The 14,836-nt window shown below is 38.0% G+C and overlaps 1 protein-coding gene across 1 annotated transcript in view; it reads left to right on the plus strand.

Moving 5' to 3' along the window:
• Positions 1-14,836, plus strand: part of hhip (hedgehog interacting protein) — a gene marked incomplete in the record, with an annotated part of 84,190 nt that overhangs the window by 21,672 nt on the left and 47,682 nt on the right. Inside the window, 2 exon segments of the mRNA NM_001007190.1 lie at positions 3,509-3,666; positions 4,564-4,765. Of these exon segments, the coding sequence (NP_001007191.1) occupies positions 3,509-3,666; positions 4,564-4,765 (360 nt within the window).

Genomic DNA, 14,836 nt, shown 5'->3' on the forward strand with positions numbered 1-14,836 from the left:
GTAATTATTCAGCCCCCTTTGGTCTGAAAGCAGTCAGTTGCCCATAGACATTGCCTGATGAGTGCTAATGACTAAATAGAGTGCACCTGTGTGTAATCTAATGTCAGTACAAATACAGCTGTTCTGTGATGGCCTCAGAGGTTGTCTAAGAGAATATTGGGAGCAAGAACACCATGAAGTCCAAAAAACACACCAGACAGGTCAGGGATAAAGTTATTGAGAAATTTAAAGCAGGCTTAGGCTACAAAAAGATTTCCAAAGCCTTGAACATCCCACGGAGCACTGTTCAAGCGATCATTCAGAAATGGAAGGAGTATGGCACAACTGTAAACCTACCAAGAAAAGGCCGTCCACCTAAACTCACAGGCCGAACAAGGAGAGCGCTGATCAGAAATGCAGCCAAGAGGCCCATGGTGACTCTGGACCAGCTGCAGAGATCTACAGCTCAGGTGGGGGAATCTGTCCATAGGACAACTATTAGTCGTGCACTGCACAAAGTTGGCCTTCATGGAAGAGTGGCAAGAAGAAAGCCATTGTTAACAGAAAACCATAAGAAGTCCTGTTTGCACTTTGCCACAAGCCATGTGGGGGACACAGCAAACATGTGGAAGAAGGTGCTCTGGTCAGATGAGACCAAAATGGAACTTTTTGGCCAAAATGCAAAACGCTATGTGTGGCGGAAAACTAACACTGCACATCACTCTGAACACACCATCCCCACTGTCAAATATGGTGGTGGCAGCATCATGCTCTGGGGGTGCTTCTCTTCAGCAGGGAAGCTGGTCAGAGTTGATGGGAAGATGGATGGAGCCAAATACAGGGCAATCTTGGAAGAAAACCTCTTGGAGTCTGCAAAAGACTTGAGACTGGGGCGGAGGTTCCCCTTCCAGCAGGACAACGACCCTAAACATAAAGCCAGGGCAACAATGGAATGGTTTAAAACAAAACATATCCATGTGTTAGAATGGCCCAGTCAAAGTCCAGATCTAAATCCAATCGAGAATCTGTGGCAAGATCTGAAAACTGCTGTTCACAAACGCTGTCCATCTAATCTGACTGAGCTGGCGCTGTTTTGCAAAGAAGAATGGGCAAGGATTTCAGTCTCTAGATGTGCAAAGCTGGTAGAGACATACCCTAAAAGACTGGCAGCTGTAATTGCAGCAAAAGGGGGTTCTACAAAGTATTGACTCAGGGGGCTGAATAATTACGCACACCCCACTTTGCAGTTATTCATTTGTAAAAAATGTTTGGAATCATGTATGATTTTCTTTCCACTTCTCACATGTACACCACTTTGTACTGGTCTTTCACGTGGAATTCCAATAAAATTGATTCATGTTTGTGGCTGTAATTTGACAAAATGTGGAAAAGTTCAAGGGGGCCGAATACTTTTGCAAGCCACTGTAACCTGGCTAACTTCTAGTTGATCCAGAGGAAGGCAAAAAACCCTATCTGAAGCCTCTCTAATTTGCCGCAGAGGGGAAAAATTCCTTCCTGACTCCAAGATGGCAAAGTGGTCCTTAGTCTATTAGTCTATGTCCCCTAGTCGTGGCATTGGGCCCCCTTGGGGCAGCCCCACTGTTTTCAAACTACTAATGTGAGGGTCTGCCATGTTATTTACTTGAACAAAGACATGTTCTAAAGACAAGCACTGCAACATAACTTTCAGTTATTGAGGTGCTGCTGCAATTGAGCAATACTACATGCATGATGAGTTGTAGTGCACGTAAACCATGTCCTCATACAACTTATTTAACTATCTGTGAAAGCAAATTATAGAAACTAGCCCCAAGTTATAAACAGAATGTATTACTTTTAAAAGTAGGTTTTAGGATGCCTGAGAAGTATATTTAACACAAGATCTAGCTAATAGTTTATTTTCTATTAAAGATGTAAATCTTACAAACCCAACCTCAGTCAAAAATAAAAAAAAATACTTCTAATCCTTTTCCCAGAAAAGGAAGAGTTAAGGGGAAAGAAGTGAGTAAAAAGCATGGAGGAACACAGGAGCCAGAGCTGCTGGAACCTCATTCCCCAGATCAACATATGTGGTGACGAATGACAAATTTATTTTTCTACAAAGGATGTGTATATGTAAAACTCTGAAGTGCATCAAGATGTCAAGTGCTTTTTGTGGCCACCCAAGCTGCTTTGAAAGATAACCAGATGAAAGCATAACTAGCACTGGATAGAGACGCGCTGCTTGGCAGTAGGAGAACCATCAGCAGCCGCCAAGCCAGGGGCCAATTTTCATTGTCTGCATTGCTAAGTTCCTGATAATTATTTTAAAGATTTATTTTAAAAAGTGGATAATCCTTGAGATGACCCCAGAGATTTGGTTTATTCCTAATGGCTAAAAGAAAAGATCTTTTATCCCCCATTTACCATACAATAGGACTGCCTATAGGACTGTCTGTGGCCCTCCATTTGTTACTGAAATACTGCTTTATGCACTGTAAAATTGAGAGCCAGAATTCACAGTAGCTAAAGGGCAAGCAGGCATGATTTTTTAGGTTTAAAGCATACAAGGAAAAATTATACCGCTTAGTATACCCTTAAAACTCCTAAAGATGCCTCTTTTCTAATAGCAAAGCCCCCAGGGTTCCTATGTGTGTGCTGACCTGGGGCTTTTTTTATTCTTTATATAGTCTACATCCTTTAGTGTCTGACAATTATTTTAAAGATATATTATGGAACCTATCTTACTAGTGAATATTTAGACATGACTTATTGAATGTTGTTACTTAAAATTTTATTATGTTACCCTTCCCTCTTCCTTTCTGTACCCCTTCCCCATATATGCAAACTGAAAAATAAAGAATTGAAAAAAAAAAAAATATATATATATATTATGGAAGTGGATAATGATTTATATGGGCTTGCATATGTGGTGTATTTATATTCACTATAAACAGCATCTGCAATATTAGGAGTTATAGTCCTGAAGGGCCCTGAAACTGTGGCCAATGAATCTCATTCAAATATTGCAATAGCAATTTGAGTGATTTTGCAGTTGGTCTGTGTTGTAGGTATTTTATGTTCTACTACCTGGCACACATTTGATTTTTAACAAAGCGTATATTCATTAAAGGAGAAGGAAAGGCTAATAAAGAGTTAATCTCACTAGTCACTAGTATATGGAAGATATAAATGTGAATATGAATAGTAAAGGATAGAATATGAATAATTAAAGGCAAAACCTGATCTTAAATTTAGTTTTTTGACCATAATTTTTGCTTTGGCAAAAATTAACAGGTAGGAAATCACCTGCTAATTTCATGTTAGCATAAAATAGGGATCATGGCAATTTAACAAATCACATTTTTCAAAATTGTATTAATTTATAATAAACAACTGTGTGTATATTGATTGCTTCTAGCAAATTGAATTGCGATATCCCTGTGCAGCATAAAGTTTCTAATTCAACACTGCATCTTGTTCTGCCAATGTGAATTATGAATTCCTGGAATGCCAAACTAAACTTGTCCACCCCCTTGCCTTTCTTGCAGGCTTACTTCAAACTTCAGCAGATGAATTTTGCTTTTACCACGGCATGAAAGACAGTGGACTGTGCTTCCCAGACTTTCCAAGGAAGCAGATGCGTGGGCCAGCGTCAAACTACTTGGATCAGATGGAAGATTATGACAAAGTGGAAGAGATCAGCAGGTTCATAAAGATAAATGCTCTTTAATCTAAAAGAAAAAAAAAACTGACATACTTTTGTGGTTTTGACAGGGAATCAACTTAGACTGCCCTTATGTTCAGCAGATGTGCCCTCCAGATGTTTTGCTCATCTGCTGTTTATGTGATTTCTTGGGAACAAATGTCCTTTTAATATTCTGAATGCTAGTCATGCTTTGTTGGTTGTTAGAATGTGCTTCTGGCTCATGGTGTGCACCCAGGGTTTTCATTTCTAGGTTTTCCTCTGGAACTAAAACAGTTGTATTTCTATGAAGTAATACTATTGTGTACTACTTTATTTTTATATTTATTATTACTGTTCCTTCATCCAGCGAGGACCCTTGCTGAGTTGCTTATATGTTCAGATTATTAATCTGCAATTGAAAACATACAGTTTGTTTTATATGATCACATTTTCTATCATCTATCCTTATATACAGACATAAATACATAAATTGTTTACATTTATTTATAAGTAAGAGTTTTATAAGAAGGAGAAAGAAATCTAGTTAGAGCTTTCTGCTCAAGAAATACAGCAAGGAGTGGGCGGTATTTCAACAAATTGATACAAACCCAGATTAGAGTCTCTGTGTTCTGATTTGAGTCTGAAACCAGAGCCAACATTGGGATAAGATAGCCTTCTCCTATTCATATTTCAGTCTGTCATTTAAACCATTCCTGGTTTGTAGGGTAAACCCTAGCAACCAGATTGGTCCCTACATTCCAAACTGGAATCTTGCTGAAAAAAAAGATAAATACAAAAAATAAAAAAACTGTTGGACTTTGTTAGATAGTCTTAAAATAGTGCATCATTCTAAAAGTTAATGCAAAGGTGAACCACTCCTTTAATATTAAAAACTGACAACTGTTTTCTATCCGTAGGAAACATAAGCACAATTGCTACTGTATTCAGGAGGTTGTAAGAGGCTTAAGACAACCAGTTGGTGCAATGCATAGTGGAGATGGGTCACAGCGACTATTCATACTGGAGAAGGAAGGCTACATAAAGATTCTTACACCGGAAGGAGATCTGATTAAGGAACCTTTCCTAGATGTACATAAAGTGGTTCAAAGTGGAATCAAGGTAAGATATTTGGAATTTCTTCTAATATTTCATTTATGCATTTTGGTAAACCTTTATTTTGTGTGACATCATACATCAGCAGTAACATGGTAGAAATGGTCAAGTGGGCAACACAGTTTAGGCCAAAGATAGATAATGTGTATTATGATGAGCTGATATTTATTTATTATCTTGATTTGATTTAATTGTTTCGTAAGGTTATTTGTTTAATGTAGGTTTGCGTAAAAGAATGGCCAGTGGCCAGTTCAAGGCCAGTGGGCAGCCACCCCTGGTGACCTCTTTAGCATTCATGGTAAATACATAAGTCAAAAGTGCTAAGGGATAGTGTTATATCATTGCTAGTGATGGGCGAATCTGTCCTGTTTTGCGTTTCGTGGGCGACATTTTTTTTTTTTACCCCACAACATTTTTTTTATAGCCATTGGAGTCTATAGGCATTTATTGCCTCCAACAAAAATAAGTTATATCTTAGTTTGATTTAAGTGCAAGGTACTATTTTATTATAACAGAGAAAAAGAAAATCAACTGTAAAATTATTTGATTTAAATGGAGTCTATGGGAGACAGCATTTTTTTCTGAGCACAGATGTTCCTCAGCAGGTTAGTTCTCCAGACTTTTCCTAGAATAGTCACAGAATTTTGACATTTCGGGAATATTTACTAATCAAGAATAAAGTTTGGAATATATTAGGTCATTGGTATAATTTAGTGGGCAGCTTGCCAATGGATGCCGTTAGCAGCTGCCTTTTTTGGCAGGTAAGCAGTATATTTACATTGTTCTCAAGTTAATATTTATGGTCTTGCCAACTGTTGCAACTTCTATTCCATCTACATGCATCAAAGTGTTCCTATTGTTTAGCGAATAACCTTAAAACATTCAGTATATTTCCAGTAGTCATTAATCTCCAAACTGAAGAGAGACTGGACAGCAATACTTTTAATGTCATGGCAGCTCTATAACCGCTTGGTAACGTATTTTGTGCCATGTATTAAATCTGTCAGCAACCTTCAGCATAAAGATCCATGCAATTTCACTAGTTTGTTTATAATCTCTTGCCAGGTCTTTTGGTTTGGCTACAGCTGTGGCTGTGTCATTCCTAGTGGGCAATCTTCGGCTGCAGAAAACACAACCATATAATAATAGTAAAGCTTAGCAGTAAATGGCATGGTGAAATGGGAGGTTAATGAGAATTACTGAAAAATACTAATTGTTGTTTTTTCTGATATGCATGTGACATCATTACAGCTTAGAGGGTTGGTAGTTGTTCTTTGAAACAGCTGAATGGGTAGCTATGTACTTGACAAACTGTAAGGGTCTTTTACAAACTTTGAAGAATAGCTGCAGGTCTTTGTGCTCCAAAATGGAGCAGAAAGACCTGTCTCTATCCAGTGAAAAGAGTGCCACCTGTGTTCAGCTGCGCTATATGCATGAGAAGTCCATATCCATCCATTAACGTGTATGTCATTTAGACATGCAAGATAGGAAGGGCCGATGGGCACAGGCCGCAGAGGAGACATGTACTTAACACCTTTGCTGTGATACTGTGCTCTGCTCCCTGAGTGTTGCAGAGCCCCATCCAAAATGAATGATCATTAAAGGAGAAGGCAAGGTTAACTAATAAATATGCTCCATTATATAGTCCACTGCCAAACCGCATAGCTCCCAAGTACAATAGTTACTTACCACTGCCTAATAATGCAGAGATTAGCAGCATTTATCTTGCAAGTGTCATTTGTCAAAGACATCAAGTTGACAGAACTTCCAATCTCTGCATTTTGTGTCACTTATACAGAACATAAGCATCTTTTTATTTATTGAACAATATTGGGAAGGGCCATGGTAGAAATATAATGTTTCAGTTTTCATAAAATAAAATTCTGTAGGGCACTGGAATCAATGTTACTGTCTTCTGTAATGAGCAGGCGCAGACCTGTGGCTTGGAGTACTGCTCATGTTCCTTGCCCAAAGCAGTGGGGGCAGCTAGAACTTGAAGCTATTACACCACCAATCTGTCTTCTATTTTACACAGAATAGTATAGGGGTCCACAATCTTTGTTTACCTATGAGCCACACTCAAATTTGTGTTTTATGGAATATACATACTTGCAAAATGTATTTCTTTGTATTATGCATTTCTGAAGAAGGTGTGTGTCAGCTGCAGAATTTGTTGTGATTCTAGCCAACTGTGCATCTGAGATGATCAGTCACTTTACAACTCCTAGTCCTTAGCAATATACAGACTATTGGAATGAGCCTTCTTTGGCAGGATTGTTGCAACAGGTTATCTTTCTAGACTGTACTGAATTCCTTATATTCATGACAGGGGAGAAGGCTGACATTTTAATATGGGGAGACCAACAAACAGAAAGTTATTCTTCTGAAAATGTTTAACTATATATACATATATATGATATGGAGGCTCAAAATCTTTATTATAATTCTCCACCTATGATACAGGCTATAATAAATGATTAGAACTATTTTGAAAAGTAAGTGCTAATGTTAATCTTAGGCGCTCCAGAAAATATGGGTATGGTCACAAATTCAGTGATGTTACTATGAATCCTGGACCTTATTATCAAGTACATGTGAATAGCTATGAGAACACATTCCTACTCTTCATGATACTGAATCTTTGCTGTGATAAACAGCAGCATCACTGGAGGACACTGGAATACAAAGAGAAAATGCTCTATTCATACTATATAAAAGCTCATATTGCAATCACATCCAACTCTCAGTGGTTTTTTTGTGGAAGTCTTAATGACTATGGCAAGAGCAGGCGCACAGAATGGTTAAGAGGCCAGAAATTGGAAGGGGGAAAAAGGAAGCCTTTTCACCTAGTAGCCAAGATTGCCAGATGAACAAAACATGTTCCCTTCTGCTGATGCTGGTCCCATTGTCTTGGATTTCAGGATCTGGGAAAGGAGATAATAGTTCATTGGTTTACATACACATGTGTATATTTCAATGTTCTCTGTTTCCTTGCGAGGAATCCCAAGGAGCCAATTAACCTAACGTGTTCCTAAACAATTCTCTGTTTGGAAAGAATAATTTTCAGTGTGGGTGTTCGCTGAAATTGTATGCCTCATACCCTGTTATTACTGAAATGTGTGCAGCGCTCTCAAGAGTGCCAGCGTCTTTTCTTATGGACTGTATAGATTATAGCTGTATCCCACACACAGTGCAAGATAATCCCTGTTTTGATTTTGTTAGGCATACAAATCCTTTTTGAACGTTTAGTAATTTAAAAAATGTAGAAATCCCATCTGTATCTTGAACTTCGACGCGTAAACATAAATTGCTTAATTTCAGTGTTTTAATTAGTGATTTATTTGGCTGAAACAGTAGTGTGGCATGTTTAAAGAATTTAGAAAAAAAGCTCTACACTGAATTTGGTCTCTGTAATACCATACTAAAAGTGTTTTACTTACTGAACGGCTTGTCTACTTAAACACAATAAATACAGTCTCATGCTAATTGCATTTGCAAAAGCCTTGCTTATCACTGAGAAGATTTGTTGTTCTTGGCAGTTGGCTATATTTCAAGACTTGAAGGACTTTGAAGACTGGAATAATATATAAATGATACATTTAATTAACCCATAACATAAGAGCAGGTCAGTTTACTGTAATATCCCACTCATTTATATGATAACTGAACATATGAAAAGGAGCAGCAATGAAACACAAATGCTGTATTAAACATCCATCAAACATCCAACATAAAACTAGCAAACAAGAAAAGCTCAGTTGCCTGGATAAACAGCCCCAAGCAACGCCATCATTTAATTACAAGTGGATATACAGTATATACAGATTTAGTAAAGTCATCAATACCTTACCAAAAAAGTTGTTATACAAAGGACAAATTCAGTAGGAGTTTTTATGATTATTTACTTTGGCTCTGTAAATTGTATTATTAATAAACTTGTAAATGTTTTTCAAGAACCATAGAGTGCATTACTTTATCCTGTTGATATATGCTTGTATAAAATGAAAGGAGTGAATCATTATTATATATTATTTATTATGCTGAATAGCCAGGAATGGATAAGAGCTAACTTACTAGCACAGGTTTCTGAAACTGCACAAACACTGTGGCCAATAGCAACCATTCAGCAGAGGCTAGTTCTGATAAAAATACTACCTGTCTGAATGCATAATTGTGAAGGCAACATTTGGTAGAAGATGTATAATGATGTTGGGCTGTTTTTCATGGTTGGAACTGGCTTTACTGAAAGAAAACTTTAATGCTTTGAAATGAAATCCTTGACAACTTTGTGCTTCCTGCTTGTGGCAACAGTTTGGGGAAGGTTTTTTCCAGGTTCTGCAAAATAATGTCCCATGCGCAAGATAAGGTCTGTACAGAGAGAGGGGAAGAACAGAGATAGGAGTGCAAGACTGGCCTTCACAGAACTCTGACCTCAAATCCATTGGGATGAATTGTAAAACTAACTGCCAAACAATCACGTGACACAGAAGGGATGCTGAGAGTTGGGGTGAGGACTGTGTCAATAAGCCGATCTACTCCTTGCCCCGCGGGGATTTTTAAACTACCCCATCAACATCTGCCCGATTTTCAGCCAGATAATGGTTGGATATGACTGGCAGGGGGCTCCACACATGGGCCAATATTAATTGGAATTTGTTTACATATTTTGGATGTTTGCTGTTGCTTACTTTTACAATTGAAGGTATGTTTTGCTAGAGGAAATCCATTGTTTATTGCTTTAGTCTAAGGGTTTACATTTCCAATAGCATGCCAGCCTATTTTTAGAGTTCTTTTTTAACTTGAGTTATTTACAGTGTCCATTTTTCTTATTGTTCTCATTTGTTTTTAAATGTATACATAATTAGATTACATTGTTACATATGTCATTAGTTTGCATAACTTGGTCACCTGGTGTATTTTTAATTTCTTGCCTGCCCCTGAGTCTGTGTTTATTCAGTTGTAATCAGCCTATGATTTAGTTTAGCTTTTACTATTTTGGTGGTTGTGGTTTGCTCCAATATTTGTAGTATTGTGTCACTGAAGTGTTTATGTCCCTTGCCACAGGTGTTGTTGCATCCATATACACACTCTTTACAAGTACATTAGAGGGGATTATAGACAGATAGGGGATGTACTATTTTCCCATAAAAAGGATCAGGGCACCAGAGGCCCCCCTTTAGAGGAATGGAACTTCCATTTGAAGCAGCGCAGGTGGTTTTCACGGTGAGGGCAGTGAGGCTGGGGAATGCCCTTCCTAGTGATCTTGTGATGTCAGATTCTGTTAAAGGACATGTCAACCCCAAAAATAATTTTTTTCTAATAAAAGAAAAATTATTTCTAAGCAACGGCTCTGGCGTTTTAAACAATGTAACACAAGCAGCACATTTTACAGACCTGACTTACTGGAGGAGCCTGGCACTTGCAACATTGTTTAAGAAGTAACAACTAGGAGTTCAGCAAATGCTGCTTTCTATAGCAGTTACATTTACAAATACCTTTTAAAGCACTAATAATTTTTAATAAACTCATATTGGAAAGTTGCTTATAATTATGTTTGTTTTCTTTTATTTGGCAAATAATTATATTTGGGGTTGACATGTCCTTTAATGTCCTAAGAGGGGCTTGGATGATTTATAGTATCCAAGGCTATTGTGATACTGAAATCTACAGTTAGTACTGATGTTGGTATATATAGTTTATGTTTGTGAGTGTATAGATAGGTCAGTATAAGTTTGTGTGTGTGCTGGGTTCACTTGGAAGGGTTGAACTTGATGGATTATTTCATCTTATTTCAGCCCAACTATGTAACTATATATATAGTATCCAGTTGAATGAGCAACATCAAATGGGTTGGTGAGCAATGTGTTGCTTGTGAGCCACTGATTGGAGACCACTGCTGTAGAGGAAAGCTAATTTTTGGTGTGGAAAAGCTCCATATTTATTACTTTTCACAGGAGTGGCTGCAGCTTTGTAGCAGCGTGTAAAGCAAAACATCTTTGTGGTAGTAAAGGTACAGATGAACAATAACCATTCTACATTATTCAGTTGTTTCCAAACTATGGCTGTCAGGTATGCTGCCAGTTGCAGTTATTCCAGTAAGAGCTGTAGGTCTGTAGGCTGCATTAAAAATAATGGGGCCCAGCAGAGGCTATTTTGCTCTTCCATTGAGGGGCATGTATTTTATCCCTTGCAACTGCCACCTATGCAACGATGCTTTGTGCATGCAGTGGTTGGATAGTTTAGGGCTGTCTTTAATATAGATCTGGCACTGGCCACCATTAAGGACTCTTTGTGACTTTCATGTTGGGGACATATTTAGAGTGTGCTGCAGTTGTAAGTAAAGTTGAAGCCTCATCTGTCCACCCTTAGTTCTAGCCCTGCTGCTTGGACTGTACATTCAACGCTTATATATCCATGATGAAATAAGAATGATGAATAAAGAATGAAGAAAAGAAAACAACAGCATGGAAACACAGGGACGGAGACAGACTACATCTTAAACTAGAAAGGGAACAAACTTCATGTTGGTTTGAAAACGTGAAGTCACTGAATAAAATATGATCTGTGGTAGGCTCCACCCAATTTTTCTAACCTTGGACCATGTTATATAGTAAAAACCACTGTGCAAAGTTTGGGGACCCGGGTTTTAATAGTGTCTGAATGGCAGCAATATAAATTTCCCCACTGAAAGTCAACGAGTGACATCTGATTGGCAGTTGGTGGCTCCACACCCTTTTTCTAAGCTGAAACTGCAGTTCTCAGTGATTCATCTGCAAAGTTTAGGGACCCTATGATTAATAGTTAAAGAACAGCAGCAGTTTAAATTTAAACCAATAAAAGTCAATGGGTGAATTGTGATTGGTGGTTGGTGGGTGTGCCCACTTTTTCTAACCCTGAGCTGAAGTCACCCAGTGACAAACAGTGGGCACCATGGCATAAATAGTGTGAGAATGACAGCATTTTAAATTTAAACCAATGAAATTCAATGGATGAAATCTGATTGGTTGTTAGTGGCCCAACCCACTTTCCCTATTTTTGAACTGCACTTCCCCAGTGACCAGCTCTACAAAGTTTGGGGACTCAGGCGTAAAAATTGTGGGACTGACAGCATTTTAAATTTCACCATTGAAAGTAAATAGGTGGCAATAGGTGTCATTGGCTGTTGGTGGCTCTGCCCACTTTTCCTAACTTTGAACCATAAATATCCAGTGACTAACTTTTTAACCCTGGAATTAATATGAAAATTAAATTTAATGGGTGGAAACAGATTGGCTGTTGGTGGCTCCACCCACTTTTCCTAACTGCAGTCCCCCCTGGTGACAAACTATGAAAAGTTTGGGGACACTGGCATTAAACGTGTGAGAATGGCAGCAGTTAAAATTTCCCCACTGAAATCAATTAAAGAAATTAGATTGGCTGTTTGTGGCTCTGCCCACTTTTTCTATTCTTGAATACATAGTCAACCAGTGACTGACTGCAAAGTTTGGGAACCCTGGCATAAATAATGTGAGAATGGCAGCATTTTAAATTTAAACTAACAAAATTTAATAGATGAAATCTGATTGGCTGATGGTGGCTCCACCCACTTCTTTTCTAACCTTGAACCGCACTTACATGGTGACTAGCTCTGCAAAGTTTGGGGACCTTAGTACAGGTATAGGACCTGTTATCCAGAATGCTCGGGACCAAGGGTATTCCGGATAAGGGGTCTTTCCGTAATTTGGATCTCCATACCTTAAGTCTACAAAAAATCAATAAAACATTAATTAAACCCAATAGGATTGTTTTGGATCCAATAAGGATTATTTATATCTTAGTTGGGATCAATTACAAGGTACTGTTTTATTACTACAGAGAAAAAGGAAATCAGTTTTAAAATTCTGAATTATTTGATTAAAATGGAGTCTATGGGAGACAGGCTTTCCGTAATTCGGAGCTTTCTGGATAATGGGTTTCCGGATAAGGGATCCGATACCTGTATTAATATTTAAAGAATGGCAGCAGTTTAAATTTAAACCAATAAAGTCTATAGGTGAAATCTGATTGGCTTTTGTTCCGCCCACTTTTCTAAACTTGGGATGTAGTCACCCAGTGACAAACTGTGCAAAGTTTGGGAACCCTGGTGTTAATGCGGTGAGAATGGCAGCAGGTCAAAGTCAGTGGCAAAATTGGGGCAGGATTGCTTAGAAAAGCCCAACAACCTGCTCCGTTATAGGACGAAGAAGTGTGGAGAGTTTGGGCATTGTACCCCTAAAACTGTGTTTAGAAAATGGGGGTGCTAAGAAGAAGAAGAAAAAGAATCGGAAGAAGTCAAAGAACAGAATGTTGGGTTTTTCAACCCAACATAATAACAGGTGGATAAGAAGAGGGGAGTGAAGGAAAGGGCAAAAAAACCCCACACAAACACCCATCATTCATTGCCAGCATTTCACTAGAGAATATATAAATGTATATATTGCTAAGATAGTTATGGACAGTTTACACACAAGAATAGGGTCGTTAAAGCCCTTAACCCCTTCAGATTACAACATTTTTGCAGGCAGCTGCAAATGTAAAATGAAGCAAATATGCAGAGCATGTCACATCCTGGCTATAACGATTTGTGCATATAAGAAGGTTATGAGCTTTCACTAATGATCCATTTGATTTAGAACATATGTTCTTAGAGTTAATCTGAAGTTGGGGAGCTGGAAAATTAATAAGTTATGTTACAGACACCTAATAATGCTTGTTAGGTGATGCAAATAAGTGTTGTAACATGAGATTGTGTTTTTCATTTCTAAGCAGAGTCATCATCAGAAGTAGGGTTGGTTTGATTAATTAAAAACAAAATACAGTGCGTAATGTGCTTTTTTCTCTTGGTGAGAGTTCTGGAGACCTGATGCATGTAACATGATATTTACATAGCACACTTCTGGTTGAATTTGAATAACGTAAATAGAGACACAGCACGGTGTCATTTAACGGATGAGAATTGCATATTTTGACAGTATCCACAGCTTGTACAACTATAAGATATACAGGTCTTTAGACTGGAGGAGTTGTTTACAGCACTAACATGGCAAATAAGGTCACTCAGCTGTGACACTAGCTTGTTGACACCTGTTGGAGAGCTGGGACTCTGGCTTCAGAATGTGGGCACTGAACGGGCCTTGAACAGAAGGCCCCTTGAACATCCCAGCAGGCTCATAGTAATTGGTTACCTTGCAGAATATGTTTGTTCTGTGTTTAACTGAGTCCCTCATGGAGAGATCTGTATTTTGCATGCAACTGGCAATTGTTAGATACAAGATCACAGAGTCACATTGTTGGGCCTATATTCAATAATTAACACTAGTTATAATAATAAACACAAGTTTGACAGTAGCCCAATGAGTAATAAGCATAAAAACATCAATTTAGACATTAACTTATTAAGAAATACATGGCGACCTGCTGTACTTCCAGAGAGTGCAGTCCACTAGATTGTGAGTTCTTTATTTATGATTCCCAAAAAACTGGTTTCACAATAGTAACTATGGCTTAAGAAGACACAAGAAAGCGCCAGAAGAATGTAACCTTTGTGGAACTTGAATAGTTTCTGCACTTTTTGTATCATAATTAGTCTTGATTGATTTGCACTATAACGAAAACTGAAATATGACATCTGTTACAAAGTTTTGTGTTTCCCTAAAGTGATGTTGCAGCAGATGTACTAACAGCCCTTAAACTGCAGTTACATTAAGGTCACAATTATGTTTTTTTGCAGCCTCTCACACAAAGGTGCCAGTTTTAATATATCATGTACATTATTTCTATATTTGTATAATGCTATTTTGTATGGTAATGCAAGTGAAGGGATAGCTACACTGTATATATTGCAGACAACACTGCTGACCAAGATTTTGTCCAGCATAGTTACACATAGTAGGACAAAGAAATGGAGGAGAGAGAGCTACATAAATGTAAATGCTTCTTCCACATAAATAAACCTAATGGGGCCTACTTATCACATCAAAGAGTTGATCCAGAGCATATGCTTATTTTCCCCAATCTCTCTACTTGTTGCAGTCATGTATAGTCCCCCTGGTCCTCCTT

Source organism: Xenopus tropicalis, chromosome 1 (assembly GCF_000004195.4).
Source record: "Xenopus tropicalis strain Nigerian chromosome 1, UCB_Xtro_10.0, whole genome shotgun sequence".
NCBI lineage: Eukaryota > Metazoa > Chordata > Amphibia > Anura > Pipidae > Xenopus > Xenopus tropicalis.